The sequence below is a fragment of the Ambystoma mexicanum genome, chromosome 5q (genome assembly GCF_040938575.1).
Source record: "Ambystoma mexicanum isolate Mex_15411 chromosome 5q, UKY_AmexF1_1, whole genome shotgun sequence".
Lineage (NCBI taxonomy): Eukaryota > Metazoa > Chordata > Amphibia > Caudata > Ambystomatidae > Ambystoma > Ambystoma mexicanum.
The window spans coordinates 1196974426-1196987106 of NC_090933.1; the positions used below are offsets into that span (position 1 = coordinate 1196974426).

The 12681-nt window shown below is 44.6% G+C and overlaps 1 protein-coding gene across 1 annotated transcript in view; it reads left to right on the plus strand.

The window, feature by feature from the left end:
• The first annotated feature begins 6401 nt into the window (after nucleotides 1–6401).
• DENND3 (DENN domain containing 3) overlaps nucleotides 6402–12681 on the plus strand; it is a 1010513-nt gene continuing 1004233 nt past the window's right edge. Inside the window, exon 1 of the mRNA XM_069621709.1 lies at nucleotides 6402–6905. Coding sequence (XP_069477810.1) covers nucleotides 6822–6905 — 84 coding nt within the window. The 5' untranslated portion in view covers nucleotides 6402–6821. The remainder of the gene's footprint in view (nucleotides 6906–12681) is intronic.

Here is a 12681-nt window from a genome sequence, read left to right on the forward strand (position 1 = left end):
CTAGCTGCCAACCCATCAGTCTATGTTAACATTTGAGGACTGCAGATCCGGTGACCCAACCCCGTCAGCCTGCTCTTATATTTGAGACTTTCATGTCCCCACCCTAGCGAACAGCTCTTGTGATGGAGACTTGATACACTAGACCATAGCTGCTACATTTTGAAATAGTAAACTAGCCTGAGTCAAGTCCGATGGTTCCTTAGGCAAGTTAGTTTGCGAAAAAATATCTAAGCTCAAATTTATTTGTCCAGATTTCCAATTTGTTTTGTATTTCACCCAATACAACTGTATGTATTTTGACCTCTGACTTAATAGCCTCATATAAGATCACATGGTTTAAGGCACTCCGAGCTGCCTGTGCATTAGCACCAATCTCCTCACTCGTCTCATTTAATGTTGTAGCTCCACGTTTTCTTGAAGCAGGGTGAGGGGTAGAGGCATATGATGAAATAGTTTCCCCACTTATATCTCCTTCCTCATCTGTATAAAAATACGGGGAGCACTTTCCCCTCGAAGGTCTCCCCTCCTCCGCTTTAGCATATCCGCAACAGACACTGAGTTCCTGGGGTGGGGGACCGTCAGAATCTCTTGGTGCTAGATTAGGCCCTACCCCCATAAATAAGGCCTCTTGAGCTTTTCTCAGGGACTACCCCCTCGAAGAAGTCTGTTATCCTTACCTTCTTCGGCGCCTCCATAGGGGGCGGTTGTAATTCAGAAGATGTCCCATAGATTTTCCCCCCTCGCCTGATGAATCAGGAAGCTGAAGTTCTCTTGCCATTTGCAGCATTTGTTCATGGATGGTATTATCCGTCCTTCGAGACTCCGTAATCCATACATTGTAAATTAACACCTTCATTTTCAATCCAGGCACTATACTGTGTCGCTAACCCCAAACCAGACACAGGCTTTAATTCTTATATGGGAAATATACAACCCCACAATAGTTCTTACCAATCACCTATGTGTTGTTTAGGTGATTATGATCAAAGTCCTAGAAATCCTCAGAGAAAAAGTTATATGTCAAATTCAAGGCGTGTTCTATTCCAATTTAGATGGCAACCATGCATTAGTCAGGGCTTTCAGTGGGCTAGCTAGGGTGGAGCCCCGTAATGTCCCCTGGCAGCCCCAGCCACTCGATGACAATGCTTTTTTTCTAAAGCCTGAAGTTGTCGCTCATGTGCGAGAGCTTCAAGCTTCAGAAAAAAATGCCTTTTCTCCACAATGATGGCACCGGCGAGGCATCCCTTTAATTAAGAGATGCCTGTGGGCGGGTGCCACACTTACGGAAAAAATTATGAGGCAGCTGGAAGCGGAGGCCTTTTTTTTCTAAAGCCTGAAACTCCCACTCATTAGCAGGAGCATCTGGAAAAAAAAGGTCTTGGCTTCCAACGGCCTCACCCTTTCAGCCTTAATGGTGCTGCTGCTCCTCACCAGGCATCCCTTTAGTTAAGGGTTGCAGCGATGATCGTTGCATCTCCTAGCTAAAGATAAGCCTGTCGAGGAGCAGCGCTACCATTAAGGCTAAAAACACGTGGCTGTGGTCTCCTGCCAGGCATTTCTTTGGTTAATAGATGCAGACATCAGCAGGAGACGGTGCTGATTTTTTTAAAGGGCTGCTTGGCGGGGTGCATGTAGCCCATTAAGCATGGGCTCGTCAAGGGGCATGGCCTAATGACCCCATCCCGTTATGCCACACCCCCCTGAGTGACAGCTCATTTTCGTGCCATTTAAGGCACTGATAAGAGTACACCAGTGGCTGCTAATTTGAAAGTAGTTCCCACAAACATTCCTTTGGGACAAAGGGAATGGGCAGCGCTTTAAGTGGGATTGGAACTTGGGGGGGGCTCTAGTTAGGGGGTGTGGCCTATGGACACGCATTCTAACGAGAGCACCCCCCCTAATTAAGGGCAGCTAGTAAAAGAGGTGGAGCACAAATGCATTATTACCTTTGATGCACCCAGCCCCTCCTTTTAAACAAAAGGTGCTTGGTGCACCAAAAGGTGACACCAGTGTGCCCCAGCTCGCATGCAGCCCTTTCATTCAAGGAGCCAGCTTTAACCACAGGCTCCTTGAATGAAAGGTCTGCCTGATGCTGGATTAGCTCTCAACTCACCCGCCAAGTCCCTCAAACGCTCTTTCACTTCTATGGGCCTCTCACCCACGAAAAAGAAAATCTGGTGTTTTCACCAGCTTTGGTGACAGAAAAGGTTGGGAGCAATGTGTTGGTTTCTCTGTACTTGAAACAGGAGGAGGCCCCAGTCTCTCCTTTTGTTTCTGAGGGGGTGATGACTAGTTACTCGGAAACAAAAGGAGAGACTGGGCCGTCCAGCCCTCCTCCTTTTTCAAGTACATAGACATCAGGCAGCCCGCACTGGTGTCCCTACTCGGTTTGGAAAAAAAGAAAAGGCAATGCATTTTCGTGTAACCGTGCAGCCTCTACACGGGCTGCCTGATGTGTTGGCTGGCTGGGGCTAGTCGGGGGTGGGCCCCGGCTCAGGAGCGCTTTCTACACTCAAAGCCATGGGAATGGGGCACCATACATGTAAATAGTGCCTACCGCAAAAGTCTATCAAGCAGCATGTTGTGTTTTACCTATCCTCACTATGTGGCCATTCCCTGTATGTATGTGTGCCTGCGTCTGGAATGTTTGGTATGGAGTGTTCTGGTTGGAATGTTTTGATGTGAGTGCCTGTGTTCCTATATTGCCAGTTGGAAACTTAAGCTTGGCACAGGGGGACCGGTGGATGCTTTTATTCCATGTACTTATCCTATATTATACCTAATGTACTTACCTGTGTTTCTGTGAACCTACTAAATCTACCTATACTAAACAAGGCTCCTGAGTGGTTATTTCTAACCCCAAACCCACGACCTAACATTGGCGACGAGGATCTTGGAAACTGAAGGGAGCAGGAACATAAAAGGAGCAAGGACGCAGGTTGTACAAATAAAGACTGGTACCAGGAGACAAAGGGGACAAGGAAGTTGCCCACCAGGAAGAAGCAGGAACAACGGAGGCATCCACCGGGCCCCCCCCCCGGCCCCAAGGTAAGCGCGCCCCACACCTGCATTACGGCAGGCCCAGAACATTCATAGGGGGGCTGCGCTGCGTGGGTGTATCATTATGGAAATGGCCAAGAGGTGTGCAGTAGCCAGTAGTTACAGCGCGTGAAAGGGCCTGGGGAGAGTTCATGAATAAAAGTGCCCAGCATTGCAGAAGAGCAGCGGAATAGGCGGTTGGAGCGACACGAAACACTTTGGAATTTGTTTAAGTGTCTTACCGTACTGGCATTTCTCTCTTGAAGCGCCGTGTGAGAGGGCAGTCTGTGTGGTCCGGTATGGAGTGCAGCCATGACGAGGTGACGGTTGGCCCAGAGAGCTCCGTTTGTGGCTCTGCTCATCGTTAAAGTGGTGACGTCACGGGGTGGCTGAAGGTATCAGTGATGATTGCTGGCACAGAATGTTCGTGCCAACGTTCTGGGACTCTGCAATGGAGAACCTCTCATCATAGAAGGCGGATGGAAGTTTTGAAAAGCGCACCTTTCGACGTGCTCGAAGCGTGTGTTATTTCCGGGTCTGAGGCTTCATTTCATCTGCGTGCTAAGAACTATTCATCAGGGAAGAGTACGGCAACAATGGCAATACGTCGGACGGCGCAGGTTGTACTATTATGGTGTGGAAATGACATCGGGATCAGAGTACTCGTTTGTGGCATCGTATGGAATGGATATTATTCAAGTGCATCAACTGAACAGGCTGCTGAATCAGATCAGTTTGTTTTGTTTTGCTTAGTACATATTGTGTCATTGCTGTTTCGTGGACATCAGGTACTGTACTAACGTTTTCTTTTAATGGATATGGAAAGCGATTTGTACGGCGGGATAGTAATTACATCCAGTCTCACCTGACATTGACCTTCTGAGTGGTCGAGTATTTAAATTGACTGAGAATAACATGTTATTAGCTGTGCAATTTATATAGGAAACCAGAGGTCAATACATGCTAAAAAAAAAATGTTTTTTGGGAAGTGGGCTAATATTGGAAAAGTTGTAGTGCATAATGTGACATTGCAATGAATAACAATGTTTTTGTGGTGGGTCACTTATGTTTGACAGTCAAGTGGTGATCTCAGTTCTGCTGTAACATATGAGTGTGGTGCTGTCACAGGGATGTGTGTGTGTGTGTCTGGAAACATGGTGATTGCAAAGTGGCCACAGTTTTATTCCATGTAGTGGAAGTTTGTTCCCAGGCTAGTCTAGGCAGAGCTTTGTTATTTGGCATATGATGGCTCCATGGTGGGCAAGTTATTATGTTGGAGCCATTTACTGGTTTGGTGCCAAGTTAAGTGGTGTTTTGTGGTGACAAAATGTGATTTTGGGCGTTTCATGGTGCCAATGTGTTTATGGCAAGTTGTGAATATTGATTGGTCCTACTGCTTTTAGAAGAAATGTTCAGTAATGTTTAAGTTGCACTAACGTGACCATTTCTCCACAGGCATTTATTTTTCGACATATGCTCTGTTGGCATGTGTGAGAGTGAGAGTGCTAATAAAAAAAATTTAGAAATGTTTTGTTATATTTGGGTCTACTGCATTCCTGGGAAATGTTCAGTCATGCTATGTCTTACATTAATGTAACACATTTTTCCCACAGGTGAAAGACCTTGAAAGAGGTTACAAGTGTTAAATATTGGACTCAAGTGTAGGATTATCATTTGATTACCATATTTTATGCCAAATGATTCTAAATGTATTGTTTGGGGAATGTGTGTGAGGTTGCAACTGTTATGTAGCAAGCAATGTATAAGTGCAATGCTAAATGTTAATTCATATTGCCGATGAGTGCGCAAAGTTTTGCGGGATGCATTTGCCGGTGTTTTGGAGCAAAGAGTTTTACGAATGTGGTAGTATGTTCTATGGTGAGCATGGGATGCTCAATGGTGAGCATTTAGTTGCTCAGGCATGGTGCCTGGAGTGGTGGTTACTAGTGCAAGTTTTGGTTGCTCTATGGTGAGCAATGGGATGCTCAATGGGTGAGCATTTGGTAGCTCAGGTTTGGTGCCTGGAGTGGTGGAGTGGAGGTTACTAGTGCAAGTTTTGGTTGCTCTATGGTGAGCAATGGGATGCTCAATATTGAGCATTTGGTAGCTCAGGCATGTGCCTGGAGTGGTAGAGTGGTGGTGATATTATTGCGTGTTTTAGTTGCTCTATGGTGAGCATGGGATGCTCATTTGGTGAGCATTAATTAGCTTAGGTATGGTGCCAAGAGTGGTGGAGTGATGTGAGCATTTGTTTCGCTAGTAGAATTAAAATATGCTTTAGGCAGACAAAGGGGTAATCCCTGTAGGTTGTGGTAGCACAACCTGTGGTAAGTGAATGATGATGTAGGGTTTTTGTTGTGTGGTTGGTGGAAATGGTTGTGTATTAAATTGCGGGCTGGTTCCCTGGAAGTTGAGTCCATAATAAAGGCCTGTTATGGTTCTGGTGATTGTTGGGAGTGGTTTAGCTATTTTTATCTTCCAAAGGATTTGGTAGGGGATAGCTTTATGCTAGGAGCAGTTTGCTGGATGGGTATTCAGAAAGATAGTTTTTTTTATATATTTGTTAGTAATGCTGTTCCTTCTGTTTCTTCCCTTGATTGCATGGTTATGTAAGGGGGGAGATGTGTTGTGTTTTACCTATCCTCACTATGTGGCCATTCCCTGTATGTATGTGTGCCTGCGTCTGGAATGTTTGGTATGGAGTGTTCTGGTTGGAATGCTTCGATGTGAGTGCCTGTGTTCCTATATTGCCAGTTGGAAACTTAAGCTTGGCACAGGGGGACCGGTGGATGCTTCTATTCCATGTACTTATCCTATATTATACCTAATGTACTTACCTGTGTTTCTGTGAACCTACTGAATCTACCTATACTAAACAAGGCTCCTGAGTGGTTATTTCTAACCCCAAACCCACAACCTAACACAGCACCTCTCCTACCATTTGTTGCAGTTAGTCTCCCCTGCCCCAATCCCGTCTAGTTGCGCCCCTGAGAACAAGTGATAGTGGACTGAGGAGCTACAAAGAAAAGAAGGAACAACAGACAGAACAGGGCGAGGGGGGTGAGAAACATAAAATAAGCTTATGAGTAGTGGTGGCTGCTTGGGTGGGGCAGACATTAGTGGTCACCCCTGAGCACCAAATTGACTGGAAGTTGCCTCCACACGCAGTTTCAGACGACAGCCCGCGCCCCAAAGTTCCTGCGCAGCTGGCGGTCCCTGGGACGGGCTGCCACTTGCTTCTGTAGGTCTGTAGCTGTGGGGTCATTTTCCTTCCAGCGAATGTCAGCTCGTGAAAGTTGACGTGTAAGTCACGTGGTGTAGATTCGTTGCTGGGTCCGCTCCTCTAATGGGAACTAGTTGCTACTCTGACAGGGTGCAACGTATCCTAGCGTCGGGAGGCTCGCTGGCTGCTGCTGGACAGCGTACACTTTTGTTGTCATTGGCGGAGACGTCCGGGGTCCTAGAAAGCATTCCCCCACGCGGCCGTTGCCATAGAGACCACGTACAGCCTGGAGCAACAGTGGCGTCAAGTCTCTGCGTCTCTTAGCCCACCGTGTAGCGCCCCCTGTGGGCTTGCAGCCTGAGAACTTGTTCGACTTGCATACAGCCTTGGATTCTGCAGCTTGCGAGAGGGTGCCGTGTCCTGGGGTTTTCTGCGTCCTGCCCCCCCCTCCCCCCTCCCCCGCTCCCTTCTTGAACTTCTGGCACCTCTCCAGCCTAGCATGCGCGGTCCAGGCATGGTTATGTGTCTGCGCTGAGGACTCCCTGCCCCGAGGGGCGCCATGGAGGAGATCCTGCCCTCGGCAGTGCTGGAGATCTGTGTCCTGCTGGGCGCACCGGCTGAGAGCATCGCTCACGTTTCACAGGTGAGTAAGTGGGCTCTGTCTCCGCCAGCCAGGCTGGCTGACAAGTGCTTTTTCTGGAGTCACATGCGCTCACAGGTGGGGCTCTGGGCTCGCCCTGCCAGCTATATGCGAAGAGGCAGTTCACCCCAGAAATGCAAAGTCGGTACTTGGTTGCCCGGGGAACAGTCGTATTCCAAACAAGTATGACTACATCCCACTATATCCTATTAAAGTCCCACAAAGACCTCAATCCTAGCTTGTTCTATAGACCCATTTAAACTCATTGCATGGACGCTTGCAAACAATTATTCTATTATCTGATATTTATCCTTTACTTAAATAGATCAATGCTCTACCAAGTGATATGAAAGAATCAACATAATAAGATTACTTTATTTATTTAATTTAATGTGATATAGTTTTTAAAAATAAAAACTTTACACATATAACTAAACATAATTAAAAAAGAAGAAAACAAGAGCATAAAAATCAACAACTTAATATATCAATTCATAAAATAAATAACCAAGATAAAATATCACATCAATCATATTATACACTATAGTTTCCATATCCATTATCCCCATTTCATTTCATTGTATGTCATTTCATTTCAATTTCATATAAAAATTATTCATCACCATTATTATTCCCGAACCTATTTGTAAACTTACTTAGTTTCTTAATTTCTCTATATCTTCAATATCTTAAACTCTCTATTTCTCTATTTCTTCCAGGTATGTACACCACTTGTTAAATACATTATACAAAGAAATTTGGAGACTCGGATTCAGGCTATTCATACTCTGATACCAGAATTCCAGTTTTTTGATGTAATTCAAATTATGTACATATTTCTCATCGTGTTTTATATATGTAGTTTTGGGGCATAATGTTAATATATGTTTAGCACTTTCCAATTGATCCCGGGATTTCCAATTGATCCCGGGATTTACATAATCTACAAGTCTGTAGGGTATAGTCAATTTTTTCCCGCCTGCCCCTTATTTCCATAACTGGGAGATTGAGTCTTAATAATATAAATCTCCTAAGCTTAACTCCAGGGCATAAAATTAGATATTTTTGTGCTTGTTTAAAAGTATATAACATATAAGGTACATGTCTATAGCTCTTAAATTTCTCCAGATGTCGAAAGTTTTGTTGCCAATCCCACAGATCAATATATTTACCTAAAAGAGCTTGGTTAGTCTCATAGTTGTCACATTTTTTCGGGGCCCAATTTAGTTCTACAAAGAGTTGGTTCATGTTTTTAGTAAGCTCTTTTAGCTTATTTGTACCCCACTCTTCCCCCAATCTAGCCAGGAGTTGGTTTGGTGCTGGTAGGTAGTGCTAAGGTAAATCTTGATATAAATCTCCACCCTCTTCCTTAATAATAAGATTACAGTAATAGTTATCGTTAACATGAAATGACCATACTATACGTGAAACCTATATTTTTTATTTATGTATAGGTTATTTATCATGCGCCTATACACAAGTGTATATAACCAATTGGGTAAGTCAGCCACAGTTTACACTTGGGGCAGTTGTGGATGGGGTAGAATAGTAAAAATTAGCCTTGCGTCACATCTAGACAGAACTGCGAATATTCACATCTAGATAGAACTGTGAATATTAGCTTGCGTCGCATCCAGACAGAATTGTGAATATTAGCGTGCATCACATCTAGACAGAATATTAGCTTGCGTCACATCCGACAGAATTGTGAATCTTAGCTTGCATCACATCTGGACAGAACTGTGAATATTAGCTTGAGTCGCATCTGGATATAAGTGTGAAGATTAGCATGCGTCACCTCTAGATGGAAGTGTGGACATCAGCATGCGTCCCATTTAGATAATGATGCCACTAACCTACTCTAGTAATTAAAAAAACTCACCCCTACACCTTTCAAACTCTGACCTACACACAACCATGCCTCTAAAGCACAACAAACCACACACCCTGCCCACCTGGTGCCTTCCTAGTTGCTGCTCTTTTTCCCCACTTAGCAAGCCCCACCCAACTGGTGCCTTCCTGGTTGCTGCTCTTTTTCCCTACTTAAGGAGCCCTCCAGCTGCTTTTCCTTTGCAGATGTGGAGCAGATGCAAGTGGGTCTAGGTCACCTGGTCTCAGCACCCCCTACACCTGCTTAGCCCTGGCTCTTCATGCGCCTTCTGCATGCAACAACATTTGTTTACTCGCTCTATCCCACAGGCCACCCCCACCCCTTCTGGTCCCCCTATGATGTTCTGTTGGTGCCCCCTTCCCGCACACAGGTGTTGCCTATGTTGCTTGATTCTTCTACCCTGTTCCCCCTCTCCCACCTCAAGCCTACTTCTGCAGGAGTCTGTCCTGATACATTCTGGTTTCACTGTCTTGTGGCCAATGCTGGATTTGACTTTTATGGACTTAATTGATTCACGGTGCGTCACCCTTTCTCAACGCTCATGCTGACCTTCCTAAGAATCTTGTACTCGTGGTGAGCCTGAATCATGCTGTTCCCATCTTCATCTGTTATGGCTTGCAACATTATGTGTTACTACGGACTTCTGCAATTGTATTCACTCTCCCCTTTTGCTTCTCCACTCTTTTTGACTGCTTACTCTCTGTTCTTTCCTCCTCTCCCTTTCTCACTTTTCCTCTTTTCCTATCTCCTCTTACTCTATCAGAATTGTCCCTGGACCTAGTATGATGGCATCCTCATCTGTCACCTCCCCTTCCCCTTACTTGCACCCCCAGCACTATCTGAAATGTCGTCAGGCCTAGTGCACTAGTCGCTTGTTTTGTTCCTTCCCTCCCTTTCTGCTCCCCTCTCCCTCACCTTTTTGTTTTTCTCCAGCTCTACCAGAAATGTCGTTAGGCCTAGTACGGTAGTCGCCTGTCTGTTAACATTTCCTTCCCACTCTCCCCCTCCCTTCCTTATCTATGTCTTAGCTCTTGCACTATCTGAAATGTCGTCAAGCCGAGTACGATAGTTCATTTCACATCCTTACTGTTCATGGCCTGTAAGAATGCCATTGTATTTTCCCTTGTTCCCTCCCTTACCCATTGTGAACCCTTCTTTCTTTTCTGGTGTACATTATTCCCCACTCTTTTTGGTAACTTAGTGGTAAGGATTGGCAATTTTCTTGAATACACCCTTTTTATTTGACAAGATGCCACCAGGACTGCCTTATTATTATTTCATGGTCGTAGCTTGCTCCCATCTTAGATTTAGGTTTAGATTAGGTGTTTATCTCACAAAATTATAAAGTTCAATAAACACACTTGAACCATGATCACTGGTGTCTGTCTTTACTGTTGCCACCATGAGTTCCTTACATTTGGCACAATTAATTCAAGCTCTCGTTCCGGGATCAACAGTGTCACATTTCAGGCCTCCACAAACTTGTCACCAGTGACAATTGATGCTTTCATGTATCTGATTCATAAAGAACAAACTTAGCTTGGAAGCAATGGAGTGCTGCACAAGTGCACACAGCAAGTGTATTACAAGTAGGGTGTATGTGCAGGGGTAACCGAGAAACTGGGATGGTAAGGGGAGCGTGGGGAGTGGAGGAACACCAGAGGGGAGAACTATTGTTGAGTTGAGTGATCAGCGATTGGTGAGATGTTGTTTTGAAGAATTGTGTCCTCAGGTCCTTCCTGATGTTTAGGTTGTCGGAGTCCTTACTGATGTGTAGGATTTCGTGTGTCAATCTTATCTGCATTTGTAACTTGTTCCAGGGACGGGGACCATATCAGCAAAAAGTATAGTTTACTGTTGTTTCCCTTTTGCAGTTCTTTGTTTCTAACCTGGCGATGTAATGGCGTATGGTTGGCGCTGGCCTCTGCAGATGGTTAATTTCATGGCCAAGTTGTGCAATGTTTTGGCTGTGACTGCTTTGTCAGTAATTTAGGCAGACTTGAACATGATGGGGTGCTTGAAGGGTTAGCCAATGCAGATCCAAGACCGGGGTGATGTTGACTTCTTAGTCGCTTGAGGAGGCTATGCTGCAGCGTCGTGGACGGCTTTCTGAGGGACCAAGGTGACCTCTGAGACTCTTGCGAGTATGGCGTTGCCACAGTTAAGGTGGGAGATGACCAAGGCTTGGACAACTGTATACAATAAAATATTGTATAACCTCATATAGGGCTTAAAGGGATAGTGCGCTCAAACATTTTATTGCCCTGAGTGTTCGTGCATGTGTTTTGAAGCATACTGTGATCAATCCAAAAAAAAATTCCAATGCATCTTACCTTAGTTTTCCTCACTTTTACACATGCGAAAACAACGCGCGGGGCGCGGCCATCTTGTGCTAATCTTATCCGTTGCTGCATCACCCTAAGTTAAAGTGCCCTTACGGCACTAAATCATAGCACCCGCCCCTGGAGCTGACATCACTATTCCGAACAATATTTTCCACCTATTTTCATGACGTTGGTGGGCAGCGTAGCCAAACGTGCCCATTCACCACCCACGTCATAACGTTAACGCAGAACCCGGAAGATCAACATACACATCCTCTCACAGCACAGCGTGTCCTAAATCGGATTAAAAAAAACTATTTTTAAAGGAAACATCAATACTCTGCAATTTAACGTGTGCTTTTATTTCACAAAGAATGCTCCAAAAACAACCATGATCCGCTGATTTCGATTAAAGACCAGTTGTTGTATGTCCTTGGGTTAGAGCATCAAAACTTTATAATGACGCACACAGTGTTCCTTTCGGGAGAAGATGCGGATTCGACGCACCTTGAATCGCAAGGCTTTGGTATCAGCTTCTTGCTAGACCGTAAAGACAGGTTGCTCCTTGTCGCTGGTACCGCCAAAGGGCATATCCATCTTGGTCTGTCGTCCCACAGGAGTATGATGGAAAACGATGCATTTAGCCGTATCTGGCATTGATGGCTGAAAAAAACATCCCACAGTAGCTGGAAACTATGGCATTCGCAGAACAGTACAATATATCTGTGTAGATAACATAATAAAAATATATTTTAGTAGGCATTCTTTATTCAAATGTATCCATTACCCTGTAATTCTGCACCGGATGAAACCTAATAACGAACACAAATCACAAACAGTGGACACACACAGACAACATAGGGGAGAAGCGCTGTGAAGTATGTATGGGATGGAGAAGCTAATGGATAAATGGAACAACAGACAGACGACATTATAACGGTACTGGCAATATTATATATCGAAAAGCGACCCAAGTTCCCTTGGAAAATGTTCTGCACCCGGCACATCCAATAATGCAACGTTGATGGCACACCATGATATTCCATGGGACGAAGTGGTTTAGATATTACTATCCTGCATACAGGTTGTGTTTGCGGGGCATCGATGAATAATCGTCACAATATGCTCCAACTAACAACCCATAACGATGTCAGCAAGCAATACCGCTCAGAAAATGAAACCTTTACTCATTCCTCTTTAAACTATATCCAAATAAAAATTATTAGTCGACTTATAAACAGCCCACAAGTAACGCAATTGGTTTTTTAAATATGGAGCAGTATAAATGTAATCTACGGAACAACGTATTGTGTACACTTTTTTCGTCAAATGGCATGTTCGCACGCCGCTGAATCGTTCCATATGCATACAGACCAAATGCCGTTTCTAATAGCCAAAACATTTTTGATAGATGAACATACATTATATTTGGTAGCTCCATTCTCTTGGCGTAACTCAGAGTGTCCTCTCCGAACAACGGTTTGCAGTAATGTTCCAATGTCCACTTTCAAAATAGTGAATGTTATAATTTTTGCGGGTATTCAACACTTTCTGTCCTTCCAGC